Here is a 15,515-nt window from a genome sequence, read left to right on the forward strand (position 1 = left end):
TTGTTTTGTTTTTGCTGGGTCAGTTTTCAACAAAGATGAGCAAGCAGATCTGGCAGACTGCTGTAGGTAGCCACACTAGCTAGTGGGGAACAGGGGAACAGATCTAGCTTGTAAGAGAGGGGGGGTCTCAAAAAAATATTTTAGTTGCCTCCAGTTATTCGTGAAACTGCAGTCATTGTAACTGCGGTTCGATATCTAGCAAAACATTAATCAAATTTCAGACTTAAGAAGGGATTTTTTTTGAAAACTGACTTCTGGGATCCTGCTGCTTGTTTTGAGAAATGTTTGCTGGGAAGAGGTTGGTTTAATTTTCTTATACAAGTCTCTTTGATCCTCTGTTTAGCATTTTAACTGTTTCAGAATGAGAAAATGCATGCTACCTCCTCTTGGATAATTGTTTCTTATCAATAGTAACTGTTAGCTTTACTACGGTAGGGTTTATTCAATATTTCTTTATGGGAGAATAGTAATGAGGTAGAAGAAATACTGTATCTGCATTTTATTGTAGCTGCATTAAGAGTTGATAGTTTGAAAATGGCCACTGTATTAAAAAAAAAACCAACATTAACTAAACCCTTTTATCAAACCCTGCTTAGTGAACTGGATTGTGGTGTCATGGTTGTACTTTCTGCATGTAGATCAAACTTTGGGTCAGTAGATAAAAACTTTGGATGTTATTTCAAGTAAATGACAATACAAATAAAGAGATGCTGTTGCCTAAAGACATTTCCCATTCTGTTTTTTTTTTGTCAGCATGCTGATGCTTTCAGTTCTTCAGAGGAGACTGGAGACATTTCATGCATGTCAGCTCGTATGAACAAAATCATTTACACGTGTATGTGTGTATATATGAAATTATGAAAACTTGTGTGATATGAAATAAGTTTGGGGGATGGATGAGGAGAGGATGTAGTAGCTGTGAAATATGAGACATGTTTTTAGAATTACTGTATCAGTACCATAGGTAACAAACATTAGCAGCTGTTTACCCGATAAACCTATTCAATACTGTCAATGTAGTGGTTCTAAAACTGCAAGCTCTTTAGGCATCTGTGTGGCTCTTGGGAATATTGGTCTTTGTCTGTTGTTGCAAAATACATAGTGCAAGCAACTTCTTGTGAGTGAATGAAAGATCTTGAGAAACCTGTGAAATACCTTAATGCTTGCTGTGACTGTAGCTGAGGGGTGCCATGGACTTGTTTGCATGACTAGGAGAGATTTTGTAGGTTTCTGGAAAATGTTATTAGATGAACACACCTCACTGGATGGTATGCTGTAATCCAAGTAGTTGACCTATCAATTGGAGTAAATTAATTTCTATACCTGATTCCTCCTTGCTGTAAATAAAGGAGATGAATCGGTCCAGAGGCCACTAAAGAAGTGATAGATGCACTTGGGTGTGAGCAGTTCTTCCAGATACTTGTGCACTTTCTTTGAAACACCTGTGATATTTTGGCAAGCTCATGATCCTGAGGTCTTTATTACAGAGAGTCTTAATCTGTTCTTGCCTTTTCTCTAAATTACTCTTTCATGGGATATAAAAATCTCCATTTTAAAAATTTTTCAAGTCTGTACTATCTTGACTATGAAATTAGGTTAGATAACACACAAATAATGGTTCTTCTTTAAGTGTTAAAAACCTGGTAACAAGAAAACTTTGGAGGTACTTTATTTGTGTTAGATGGAAAAAGTAGCATCGTTCAGAAGTTACTGTCTTGAATAAATGTCCATAGTTTCCATATTGTGTAATAATTAAAGTGACATCCTGCTTAGGTTATGCCTGCTTATAATGGTATATCTCCTGCATTTATCAGTTGATATCAATATTTAACTGTTCATGTCTTGTTATATATATGGTCTTACAGTGGCTATAGTAGTGCTATAATAGTTGTCCTGTTGATCAAAATGGTGAAAAATTTATTGTGTGTTTTAGGTATTGAGGGTGATTTATCTCTTGCATCATGCGTGAATACAAGCTAGTGGTTCTTGGTTCTGGAGGTGTTGGAAAGTCTGCTCTGGTAAGTACTCAGTGGGGCAGTTCAAGTATATTTTCTGAGGCTTCTCATGTCTTTTTTTCTCTAATACTCTTTCTAGTAACCCATATTTCTTTTAAGTAAGTGTGCACAAATAAACATAAATGTGAGTAATTACTGCTGAGAGTTCCTGGCTAGAATAGGTACATCCTTTACTGGGTGTATCCACATCCATTAGTGTCTTCTTGCACGCTAATATTTTTGTACGGGGTTGGTTGATGGTGCTTGGTCGGATCTTTGCCTGTCTTGCACAGTGAAGTGCATAGCCACAGTATTATGAAGGTCTCTGGCTTCACTGGGTAACCCAGCCATAGGTCTGTGGGAAATCAAGCTGCTTCGTGAAACTCGCACAACGAGCTGGTTTGCCTTTGTCTGGCCTTGGTAATTCCTGTCTCTAGAAAGGTCTTCAGGATGCTGTTTGTTTAATGTTTGATAGCAGTCTCTAAAGCACTAATACTTCTTTTAAGCAAATACAAATATATATTTGCATGCTTGTAGGAAGCTTAGCATGTTTTCTGCATCCTTCCCTGCAAGCAGGTGTATAGCTGCAGCAGGTAGATGATTGTAAACCAAAAAGCTCATGCATTTTAGTTAAACAATTACAGAAAAGTTTAGTCTGACCTAGTCTAGTGCTGAAAAAGTTCACAGAATATGATGTTCTCAACCCACCTAAGGACTTTACATCTTTCAGTTTAATTGTGCACCTTATCATAAAGTAAGGTCTAGAGGTCCACTCTGTCAGGTGAGAACTATTCTCTTACAAAGCATTTCCTAAGGGAAAACTTAAATGACAAATTATCTTAGATTGTGAAAGAACTTTTTCCTTCACCTCTGAATTCTTTATCTTACTGCAGTGTTTCTGGATTTGAACCTGTCTCCTCTGACTTGGCCATTGAGTCTTAAAGTTCCACTTGACTTGTGCTAAAAACGTCCTACGTGCTAGGTACACAGGAATATCCTACTGGGTCTAGTTAAGAGTAGTAAATGATGGCAGTTGTTTTTTGACTAATTCCTGGGCTGGCAGATAAGTAGCAGAAGATGCAGTAGTTCTAAATGCAAATGTAAAAGCCATGCAGCTGTATACAGTATCCTATTCAACTAAAAACTAATAATGATTCCAGCAGTTAGACAAACCTTAAATCAATGCATGCTTTAATTCTTACGCTCCAAGTGAGAGTGGATAAAGGAAGGTGTAGCATTGCTTCGTCTAACAGTACTTAGTCAAATAGGCATGTACATCTAACTTCCTGTTGTTTCTTATAATTTATAGTTATGTCAATCACTTAATTTGCCTTCAAAAACGTAATGGATAACTGAGTATACACATAGAACAGTAATTTGTGTACAATGTTTACAAAATGTCACTATACAAGAAGAATCTTACAAGAATTTTTGTGTTGCAGACTGTACAGTTTGTTCAAGGAATATTTGTTGAAAAATACGATCCTACGATAGAAGACTCCTACAGAAAGGTATATGCAAAAGACCCTCCCTAGTGTTACAGAAACTTAAAACTGCAGTACACATTGTCAAATATTTGAGTCATTGCTTGAAAAAGGGTATGCCTGGTAATGCCACATAATACCTGGTAACTTAACAAGTTAGACTTTAAGAGCACCTTTACATTTCTAAAAGGAGTAAGTCAAGACTAGCTTTTTAATGTTTAAGCATAATACCTTACTAGCTAGTCAGTAAAAAATGGTAATTTCATTGTCTGAATTGGGAATGTTAATTTTTTTAAGTAAAATAAACTACCACTTTTTGTTCTTTATAAATTTTTTTGTGTGTGTTAGTATCTGCAGGTAGATTTGGACTTGTATGTTGGAGGTTCTAAGCTTTTTTGCTACTAGGAAAATCTGCTAAAAACAGCTTGAGGCTCACCTTTAGAACACTGGAGGCAACATACTGTATTCTTAACAATTTCATTGATAGCTTGATACACTTCCATTAGATGGGTTGTTATTTTATTAATAAGTCAACGCAAACCTATCATAAATGAACAAACACTTACAGTAGCCTGTTAGTTTCTCTCTTCCCGTCTTCAGCATGACAGGCTGAAAGGTCTGACTCTGCATGCATCATCTTGAATCTCCATATTGCTCACTCTTCAGTTTCAGCTGAGACCATGATTAATATTCCAGGCTAAGATAGTTTACATCTGGACTGCTACCAAAAGAGTTAACCATTTGGTGAAGCAGATTAGTTTTCAGCTGTGTCAGTTTCTTAATATTTTTTTCTTTTTCCTAGCTGAACTACTTTTCAGATGCAGCTCACCATGTGGCCACAAAAATACCAGTGTCTGTACAAGGGAGGCAAGATGCACAAACCCTAGCTGGAAGTGGGCAAAAATGGCAGTACCTCCTCTTTCAGTACTGGGCTACATTTATATTGGAATAAAGAGGCTGCTTTAACAGCCATTGCAGCCTATCGTTACCAGAATCTCTTCTGGACAGAAGAGCAGTTAGTGAGAGCAAAATTATAATTTCACACTTGTTTTCTTTGACCTCATAGAAATCTGTATGCTGGAAAATCCTAGTCTGTCTTAAGCATGTGGGCTTGCAGCCAAAGCTAGAACTCTTATTAAAGAGACAACAGCAACAAAAAATTCTATATAGCCACTTACTTTTTCTGTATTAGAGGAGCAGGAATTTTGGATTCTATCCCGATGTTTGGTGGAGGTCTTTGCTGGGTCAGGCTCAATAAATGACTCAAAAAATACTCACAAGCTGTACTAAAGTGAAATGTTTCCTTTGTTATATATTTACATTCTTCAGGTCATACTAGATTCATGATGTTTGCTGGGTGAATTTTTCCAAAGGCTGTTTCCATGGAGCCTGAAAAAGTAAAGCCATCTCAGGAAATTTTGCCTTTTGTTAAGTAATTTTTTTAGCAAAGATCTTCTAATGTTTCTTTCAGGTTTGGTCCTGAAATGACTAGGAACATCTCTATGGATTCTTCTTTTCAAATCAGGCAGATTTTTGAAGTCTTGCTTAAGTCTGGACAACACTTTATGCAGTCATTTTCTTCCCCTCGCTGCTAGTTACAATTCTAATTTGCTGCTTGATTTGGGCGATTTTAAAATATATTGGTTTGGCAGTTGCGATTCTGTACTATTAATCTTAAATCTAATTTTATAATATCTGAAGTTGAGAGGATGTGGCTTGAAATATTTTAAGTTTGTCTGGAACTAAATAATTTGAGCATCAAGTCTTGAAACTTGATGCCTTGGTTTGCTCCCCAAATATTTCTTCATAAAGAGAATAAATGCTGCTTAATTAGCTGAATAACTTTGTAAGCAATACATGCTAAAATAGTGGCTATTGAAGGAATCTGCATCCCTAGGGGGCATGGAGGAGGTGAGAGAGGAGTGAAAATACTCCCCTTCCCCACCCCCCAAGCTCAAATCTAGTTAAAAAAGAAAAGCTCAGAATTAAACTAGTGATAACACATATATCGGGAATAGGGGACACGAAGTTCTTTTGAGTGCTGCTGGTCTGCCAACTACGAATTTTACATGCAAATGAAACAAGGGATAGTTTGAAAGGAAAAAGAAAAATGTGGGTAGCCTGCTTGAAACAGCTTGAGGGCACTTCCTGTGTCCTTTCATGTCCTCAAGGCTGTTTTTTTGTTTGTGGGTTTTGTTGGTTGGTTGGTTTTGTTTGGGGTTTTTTTTGAGATAGAAACTAGATAGAGGAACTCTAAAATAGATCCAGAAACTGATCTGGCTTCTTAAACCTTCTACTTTTTGTGAATTTTTCTAAGCTGGATCAGTTTCCTAATTAGTGTCACTAAAGGCTTGTTTTGGGGACACCACTCTTAGTAGTTTGCTTGGTTTATTGTTTGCTGTGTACTACTTATTCTCTTGTTGATCTAAATTACTATTAAATGAGCATTAGTGTGTCAATCCAACTTTCTAGCTTTCACCTGTACTTTTCTTTCAATCTGTGAATGATCCCTGAAACAAGTAGAAATTAGTTGTGCTAGTTGCTGATAACCATCATTACAAATTCAGCAGCCTCCTTTTTAATAATCAAAAAATCCCTAATCATTTGCAAAGTGGTACTTGGCTGCTGACGCTGCTTTTGAAAATGTCACTAGGGCTCTTGAAAGGCTTCTTCCTGCTGTTTTCAAAGTGTATATCCATATAAACTTCTTAAGCCATTATGTTGCTTTATGCATTATGAATTTGCTTATAAAATCACACAATTCCTGGTGTCTTCAGAGAGGAGAGTTGCAAGAGGAAAAACTCTAACCACATCTTTCTCTCTTGACAGCAAGTTGAAGTAGATGCACAACAGTGTATGCTTGAAATCTTAGATACTGCGGGAACGGTACGTAAAACCAACTTTCCTAAATACTGATGTACAGTGTTAAAACCATCAGAAGCTGTAGAGCTGTAAATGATGACACGCTTCCTTCTTCATTCTCTAAAGAGTAACTGTGGTCAGTGCATTGGATTAAAGGATGTTCTTTAACATACTAGTATTTAAACAAAACTTGAGTATTGCAGCAGAAAATGAATTGCAAGTTTCCTGTGAGCTCATGTTCTGTAATAGGGGAAACATGAGATTGAGAATTTTAAAAGAGGTTGTGCTGCTGTTTTGAGTTTATATTGCCCAGAGGAAAATTTAGGCCCAATGGTTACTTGGGTTTGATTTCTGTTGCTGTAGAGAATAAGTGCTTTTTTCTCTCCTCTTTCTTTTGTGTGCGAGATGTACTCTGACATTAGGATAAAAATAGTATCGCTTTAGTCAGCTTGTGTGAACTCAAAGCACAGGCTTATGCTGACCCTTTGCATACTGGTCCGGTTTTTCTCTGACTTGTTCCAAAATCTACTGAAAGCAGTAATTTCCTTCATTGATTCCAGTGAGCACAAGCTCAAGACCCTTGAAGTGTAGCATGTGTTCTCTGAACTGTAATAGTAATCTGGTCCAATAATAATTTATTTAAATTCCATATTAGAGTAAGGCCATGTAAAACTACAGAAAGATGGAGTGGCTGTTCTCTCAAAATATATTGGGCTTTTCATCTGACCTACAGCAAGGGACTTGGTGAGTGATTGATCAGTCACAAGATAGCCGAGTCACCAATGCGAGAAAGGCAAATGCAGTTCCACGGTCATACTGGTGAGAGTTTTCAAACAGGGAGAGGTCTTAATGCTGGTGTGCAGTGCACCGGCGAGTCTTCATATGCAATATTGTAGTTGTCACCAAAGTCTAGGAAATGTGACAAGTCTATTGAGTGTCTCCATCCTCTAGTCAATCTCCTTGAAAATGAAAGTAGAATTTAACGTAGGCAAGTGCCTAGACTACAAAATGGAGGCTGAAAAGGGATGTGTTTACTTTGCGATGTGTTTTAAAGAACGGTCAGGAGATGGGAAAAAGTTGCTATGTAAGGAAGGATTCAGGAGGAATGTAACTTCTGTAATCTGATTACACTGTAGCTTCTACTGTACCTCCTCTCTTTTGAAATTAACTTTTGTGATTTCCCCCCGCCCCCCCAGCATATAGCCCTTGGCAATATCTAGATAGATATTGTTCAGCCACCCCAGATAATGTTCCAGATTTATTTAAAAGCAGTTCAGTTTACTGTAATGCTTATAGTCGAACAGTAAAATATCGGTCAGTTTAAAAAGGGGGGGAGGGCACAAATGCATTGTACTTGTGATCCATTTGTAATCTGAAATATACGGCAGTTTGTGTAAGGAAAGTGCAAACTGAATGCAACATCTGTATCCCTCTTTTTTTTTTTTAATTACAGGAACAGTTTACAGCAATGAGAGACCTATACATGAAAAATGGACAAGGTTTTGCATTAGTATATTCCATCACAGCACAGTCCACGTTTAATGATTTACAGGATCTAAGAGAACAGATTCTTCGAGTCAAAGACACTGATGATGTAAGCATCTCTAAAAATGCTTAATACTTATATTTACAGTTTTCATTATAGATGTTGTAATGTATACACTGTGGTTGGATAGCTTCCAAGCTTTAAATTAAGAGACAAATCAACCAGTAGATGCATAGTACAGAAATGCAACTCTTAAGGCAAACTGGAGAAATTGTAAATTGTCATGTGGTATATAAAGATAATTGTCTTTTTAATCTCTTCCTTTAAAATACTGTATTTGAAACTGTATGTAACCTTATTCACTAGTACTGAAGAAAACATTTCTAAAGCAACTCTATTCTTACTTCAAATTACTATCAATGAAGCTTTAAAACAAACTACAGTTCAATTTTTCTCTTCAGTATGCCTAACTGTTCATGGTATTTTAAAAGCAGAAAATTCTAAGTTCTTATAGAAGGCAGTACTGTAAGCTTTAAACTTGCATGTTATGTAGCTTTTATATTTTGTGTGTGTGCTTGCAAGTAAGTTTGGTCATACTATTTCCACACAATTTCAATATGCGCCTCTTAGCGTTATTAAAGCTATGAAGAGAGGCTAAAACATTCCAGTTTATAATTGATTAAAAAAAAGCTTACTGCAGTTGTAGGAAGTGAATACTTAGTCCCTTAATAAAAGGAAAAAAGGTATTTCAAATGTGAAACAGCAGTAAAAGTGTGTTTTTAACAGAAACACCTTGTAGGTTGTAGCCATCAGTCAGAAAGTCTTCTGTGGGAAAAAAAAAAAATGTAAGCAATGAACAGTTTAAGTGTGCTCATCTCATTTAAACTGTGCTCATGGAAACTTTGATCCATTCCTTACTGCATGTATCCACGTATGCTTCTGCTGCCAGCAGACACAGAATGTATTAAATGTTTCCATTTCAGAGAAGTTCATTGTGACTCTTGTATTACAAACCACCTTGCACTTTCTTAAGCTTAAGCATTTGCAGGTCTTGCCTATGTTCAGCAGATTTCTTCTAGAAGCGATTTATTACCCGTTATCACAAATGTATCTCAAAAGGGTAGTATTTAAGTTACATGTGTCTTTCCCATCCAGAACCTACCAAGTTATAGCCTTGTTTAGCATCAAATTAATTTTGTACTCTAAAAATCAAGACAAATGTGACGATATTTGAAACCTTCGTTTACATGGTACATTTATGCTGATTCGCATAAGCTTGCTTTGGTAGTATTTTGGTAATATTTCCTTGGAATTGTGTTTCTCTTTAGAACATTCCCCTCAGTCTTGAAAGCCAATTCCATAGTTTCAAGAGAAAGATAATGAGCTTCAAGTTGCAACTTTCATTCTTACCAAAATTGACATAAAGTTTTTCCTATGCCAAAGCTTAGGCATGACTTGCTTTCTCAGTGGGGGGAAATTAAATGATCAAAATATTGTAAACCTTTTTTCAACACTTGAATTTGGGAGAGACTTAGCTATGTCCTTTAATTAGTAAAAGGAAGGAGAAAAACCACCTTTGTATGATTGTCTTTTCTTGCCACAAAGGTCAATTCAGTGTTTTCTGTAGTTAGTAATTTTGATAAGCTAGCATGTTTCTTTCCTCTGTGTGCATCAGCTTACTAATGAGAACTGTGTGAGCAAACTTCTCTTGAAAGAAGTGCAGATATGCTGGAAGTAGAGGAGTGGTGAAAGGAGCTTTAGCGTCCTTCATGATGCTACCCATTATAGGCCGCTTGTTCCAGGATTTCTGAATATGTAAGAATCTTGTAGCAGATTCTTCAGTAAACTTCTTGATACCTTAAACACGTAAAAATGGAATCTCATTAGGTCTTCTAGACATTTTCTCAATTGGCAGTGTACAGAATCCTCAAACCGTTCCTCCCACCGCCCTGCCAAACAGCAGGGAAAAAAATGCAGTCACTTTGATTTGAAGATTAAAGTCTCACACAACTGTACTTAAGTTTCTGTTATACCAGAGCTTGATTATTCTGGAGGTCAGGATCCTCTAAGGATTCAGATAGGGTTTTAGGTGTGCATTTGCATTGTGCCTTCCCAAAATTTTAATGAATTCTTTGCTGGTATTAAATTGTTTTTAGGTGCCTATGATTCTGGTTGGCAATAAGTGCGACTTGGAAGATGAAAGAGTTGTGGGAAAGGAACAAGGTCAGAACCTAGCAAGACAGTGGAATAACTGTGCATTCTTAGAGTCTTCTGCAAAATCAAAGATAAATGTTAACGAGGTAAGGCACACTACCTATGGGGAGAGGGGTGGCAGGGAGAGAAGGATGGGACACTGTGTTCTGGTAACCAAACATCACCGTTTGTCAAGAAAAACTAACAAAAACATGAATAACGTTCACTGTAATGGACAAAACTGTACAAAAATATTGTGAGAATTTGTGAGATATTTCTATTAAGGGATGTAGTTAGCTTTGACTTAGGACTTTTTAAAATCAGACTAATTTTAGTGTAACTAGCTTTCAAATTATATTCATAAGAATTTGGGATAAATACTTTTTTCATGTTACATGCCCTAGTTGATATCTCTATCCACTGAGAATGCACTGCTAGACTACTTTTTTTTGTAAAAAGACCTTTAGGAGAGTTAAGTCCTTAAAACTAATTGATGTAAGTTATTTGGTATTAAATTATTTGAGATAGTAAGGACAAAAACTCTTAAGGGTTTTGTCCAAATTAGCAGCTGATTAGAGAAGAGACCTAAATAAGTGCTCTGTGTGGAGGAAAAAAAAAGGGGGGGGGGGAAGGTAAAAACCTCTCTACTGTCTAGCTGCTTATTTATTTAGCAGGAGCTAGGTGACTGATCAAACACATGCATTTTTGGGACTTGCCATAGTGCATGCCTTCTTATCCAGTGGGGGTGCCAGCATAAAGAAAGGGATGCAAAAATTTTTAGAAAAAGAAGCTGTGTTAGTGTTTACATTTCTGGAACAGCTTGAATATTTTGATAAACCCTGCAATTCATTGTGTCTTCTGGAAAACATTGTTGGCAGCATCAGTCAAGTTGAAAGGGCCTCTGTGCAAGACTTGCATGTAATCAAATGAGTATGGTGGTTTTAAGCACAGCTGATTTTAAAAATGAGTAATATGTGTTTAATTAGTTGGGAATTTCTGGCAACTATTCAGTTTTTCTTAAATACAAATTAATCAGCTTAACTATATAAAAGTCCTATGTTTAATAAACTAGAACTTCCATCAAATACTAAAAGCCCTTGTTGGGAAGTTTGGTGCTTTGCAGCCAGTGCTTAGGAAAATGCTAGGGTGGCTTTAGCATGAGGACTTCCTTGATTTAGGAGAAATAATTGGAACAATGTCAGTTATGAACGAAACAGACGCTGTTTAATTGTAGTATGTAGACTTGTCTTAAATCAGCTTTTCAACAAAATCATGCTCTAATTAGAATTCTAGGAGATTCAAAGTGTGAGAGAGTCTCATACATGAGTTACTTTTCTAGGAAATGTTACGCTTACGTCATGCTGTAGTCCTAGAGAGGCTGCTGAATTAATTCTCTAGACTTTAGTATTTTTAAAGTATCTGGAAAAGCATGATCTCATTTGAATACAAGAGACTATTACAGAATATGCAGTGTACTTGAGTTATTATGAAAGTGTGGAGTTAAAACTTACTAGAATGTTCTTTAAAAGAATATCTTTAGAGTGATTTGAGTTAGAAGAAAGCTGTGGCTTGTTTCTTGACCTCAGTGCTAAATTGCAAAGTAATAGCATATAGTAGTTGATCATTGTGACATATATCATGCGTGTTCAGATAAATTTGACCCAGAAATTAAACAGCTGCAGATTATAGATGCCTTTCCAGTTTGCGTCATTGAAAGTAGAAAAGCCTCGACAGACGATTATCTTGAACAGAAAATAAACACATATTAAGTATACAATTTAACTTTCTGGCTTTGTGATAACTAAATATTCACAGGGATTCTTGAGTACATTATGTGTGAAGATGCAAGGCTTAAGGTTATGAGAGAAGCCTCTTAATTCCAATAACCAACTGATTTTTATATTCTCAGATCTTTTATGACCTTGTGCGACAAATTAACAGAAAAACTCCAGTGCCTGGAAAAGCACGCAAAAAGTCATCATGTCAGCTACTTTAATACATAGCTGTACTGTAGCTCTGAGCCAGGTAAACATTTTTAAATCTTCTGTGTATTATGGCTATTAAAAACAAACAAAACAACAACAAAAAACCCCTAAACAACTGTGGTAGCTGTTAATGCAGAACAGCATTGAAAATTCTTGATTTACATTATCATAGAAATTTTTGTAGTCTTTATTTTGCCATTCCAAAGTCAGTACTACAAATATGTGCAAGATACACTGTTCACACTAGTACCATTTTTTTTTCTCCCCCCAAGCATTAAGGTGTTGGTAGGGCTGAAATTAAGGATGTTTGTTCTGATACTTCAAAACATTAGCTTTTGGAAACAGGGTTTTCTTTTTTTAAAGGCTCATAGAATATACTGCAAGAGCTCAATTACCAGGAATGCACACTGTAAAATACTGCAGTTTGCATACTAAAATGTCACTTTCTGCTTTGAACTCCTGCACGTACTTGCATGATGTCATAGGAATTTAGCTTACTTTCTTTGGACTATGTGGATGTTTTATAGGCTGCCTTGTAATTAGTACATTTGGAAGAGAACAGTGAAGTGATCATTGTAACACTCCAAATATTTGACCTGGAGCTGTTGGTTACTAGATCAATTTCTTACTTGTTGGCAGTTGGCTAATGTTCTACAAGACTAAATCCGTGCTTTAAGAATGCTGCTGAAGGCTCAAGCAAGCTCCAGCCTGCTTTTTAAGCAAGCCTTTTCAGAAGTTAGTCAGCAGGCATGAATTTTTTTCTGCAACTTGTTCTTGGGCAGGTTTTTATCCCTTTCCACCTCTGAGCCTTAGTACGGACAGAGGTCTCTCTTGATTGACCTGACATTATGCAAGCTGCCTGTTCATCTCGATTCCCTTCAATTTTATTGGGCATTTGGCTGTTCAGTTACTTCAGTGCTATGATCCATTATTTTTGTCATCCGATAGACCTATTTGATATACTAGAGGATCCTGGTAGGACATCTCACTGTCATAAATTGCAGGCTTTTATTAATATTCAGATAGTGCCATGTTTAACTCTTTTTGGTATCGATACTAAAACTTACTTGATTTGAGCAACTTGAATCAGTTCAAAGTGAAACTGAGAGGGTTCCAAAAGCGTTAGCTGAGGATGGCAGAAATGGCTGCTGCATTTCCTTAATGGGGCCTTTGATTCAGGAGCTTTGATCCTCCAAATGCGTTTTGGTTTTTAAAGTCACTGGAACTGTCATACTGTAAGCAAAAGTAGTCCCACCCATCAAATACCGCTTCCACAGTTCAGCGTGGATTAGCATATGTATCCCAATTCAGTTTTACTAATTGAGATAGTCTGTTATTTGTATGTGTACACTAGAAATGATATTAGTAGAGGAGAAGTGATAAGGTTATCTTCTAAGACTGTTTGCTAAGAACTTCGCTAGTTCCTGCTTTAGTTCTTTTAACTAAAGAGAAATGACAAATAGTTGTTACTAATACTAACCTGTTGTTTTGTTGTTACAGGTCTGAAGAACTGTTGCCCAATTCAACAGTGCCAGCATTCCAACTTTATTAAACCTACCAACATCTTAAATGGACTTTCCTGTGGTGGTACCCTTTAAGAAATGGATGAAAGCTACTACATCAGTTTGCACATTCTAATCACTTTCCAGTGTCACGAGAGATTTTTACTTATAAATATTCTAAGTGTATGCAACTGGTAAAACCAGAGCCTACATCCAGTATTACTCATAAGAGACATTGTTCATCCACCAATGTTGTACATGTATGAAAACTGTGTACTGTATACTTCAACAATCCCCACTTTCTATTGGAGAGTACAATAATGTAAATCCTAAAAGCACCACTATTTTAGCATAATAAAAGAAAGTCCAAAGAGCTCCTATATAGACTACTCCAGATAACTTTTGCTTCATCGGTATTTGTAGCTTATTGTAACTTTTTTAAAGAAATACAGGATCATCATCATCGTATTGTACAAAAGCGCTTTGATTAACACAACAGCTATATAGTTTTTTAATTTTAGGAAAAACCTGTGGAGACAGTGATCTAGTCTTTAAGAGTCCTTTCAGTATAATGTCTGACTAAAGACATGGCCTTTAATATCTGTTGGGAAGGAAATGTCCAGACTTTTCAACCTTTTATTGTATGTTTCCTTTTCCTTGTTTACATAGGGAACAATGTTTATAGTTGTGTGTACAGTGGGGGTCTACAACAAGAAGTGTATATTTTAAAACGATTTTTTAATGATTTAACAATTTTTTGTAAATCATTTTCGGGCTTCTGCAGCTGTAGATTCTCACTGTGAATTCCCTTGCTTGCTCATGCATAAGTGTATTTGCAATACCAAATATACAGGTTTAGTACTTTTGCCTGTTAGTGATTGTTTTACATGTGTAACGTTTTGGTTGAGATGTTAAATGGTGGAAGAGTACTGTGGATGTGAATGTGGGAAGTAATTTTAATCATGTGTAATTGGTCACAGGGCCTAAGTTGCAGTAATTAACTTTTGCTGATTTATTTAACAATGCCTTGTTGCTTTGTATGCATTAACGTTTGGGTGTAAAGATTGTGTGTATATCCAACAGGGAGCCACAGTATTTAAATTGACCAACCTAATGTTACAACTGCTTTGAGGTGGCCAAATGTAAACTAAAAGCCTTAATTAAAGTGGTGCAATTTTGTATGACTTAGCATCAGTAGTTCAATAAATTTGGATTGCCATGCAAGGGCTTGCATTATAGTTATATACTACTTGAATGTTTTGTGTTTTAGTATGCTAGTAAATATTGATTTTTTTTAAATGTCTCTTGCACAGTGCAGATTCATACATCTTAGGACGAAAAGGAACGATTATGACTTTGTCTTCTGACAAATACATGCCATAGATATTTCTTCTAATAGCATCCCATGTGCTGGGGTGGATGACTTTCTGACTGAATGAAATTCCACTTACAGTTTTGGACTTGGAATATTCCAAGTTCTAACGTAAGGGAGAAAGTCTTACAGAAAAATATCTGTCTTCAAAGATTAGACTATGAGTGGCTATTTTGGGAACTTGCAAATATGTTGCCTGCTATTTCCCTTCTTTCCAGCAAGGATTCATTGTTAAAATTGAATTAGTGTAGCTAAAAAAAAAAAAAATCTCTTGGGAGAAAATGTGATTTTTCTGCATGATTAAACCATATTTGTTTGATTTCAAGGAAATCTGCAAAAAAGCATTCTTGCAGTATTGAGTGTAGAGTTCTGCAGGCTTTAAATATCTGTTAACACTGTTGGACTGTGAAGTGGAATGCGTGGACCGTGGATGATTTCCTGATCTTGGCTGTGCTGCTGAAAATTAATGTCACACCCAAATACTTGGTACCTCCTGTTTCTCTGGGACAGAATTACAGAGCTTGTTATAATCCATTCCTGCAAATTCAGTCAGATTAGGTTGGCTAATACCAACAAGTTTATGTTGCCCAAAGTGAATTAAGGAGCCCAGCTGATCCTTCCTGCTGGTAATTTCATC

General features: G+C 36.4%; 1 protein-coding gene across 1 annotated transcript; it reads left to right on the forward strand.

The window, feature by feature from the left end:
• The first annotated feature begins 1,930 nt into the window (after positions 1-1,930).
• RAP1B (RAP1B, member of RAS oncogene family) lies at positions 1,931-14,730 on the forward strand. The gene is made up of 7 exons (XM_009587742.1): positions 1,931-2,018; positions 3,437-3,505; positions 6,308-6,364; positions 7,794-7,934; positions 9,983-10,126; positions 11,929-12,044; positions 13,505-14,730. The coding sequence occupies exons 1-6, from the start codon at positions 1,962-1,964 to the stop codon at positions 12,013-12,015; spliced, it is 555 nt and encodes a 184-aa protein (XP_009586037.1). The 5' UTR covers positions 1,931-1,961; the 3' UTR covers positions 12,016-12,044; positions 13,505-14,730.
• Positions 14,731-15,515: the final 785 nt, after the last annotated feature.

This window comes from Fulmarus glacialis, unplaced genomic scaffold (genome assembly GCF_000690835.1).
Source record: "Fulmarus glacialis isolate BGI_N327 unplaced genomic scaffold, ASM69083v1 scaffold31, whole genome shotgun sequence".
NCBI classification, from domain to species: domain Eukaryota; kingdom Metazoa; phylum Chordata; class Aves; order Procellariiformes; family Procellariidae; genus Fulmarus; species Fulmarus glacialis.

What these genes read in the sequence shown, in the direction of transcription:
- RAP1B (XM_009587742.1), top strand. Translation starts at nt 1,962, where the DNA reads ATGCGTGAATACAAGCTAGTGGTTCTTGGTTCTGGAGGTGTTGGAAAG. An exon ending in GTGTTGGAAAGTCTGCTCTG is followed by an intron (nt 2,019 to 3,436) that starts GTAAGTACTCAG and finishes TTTGTGTTGCAG; the next exon opens with ACTGTACAGTTTGTTCAAGG. An exon ending in GAGTCAAAGACACTGATGAT is followed by an intron (nt 7,935 to 9,982) that starts GTAAGCATCTCT and finishes AATTGTTTTTAG; the next exon opens with GTGCCTATGATTCTGGTTGG.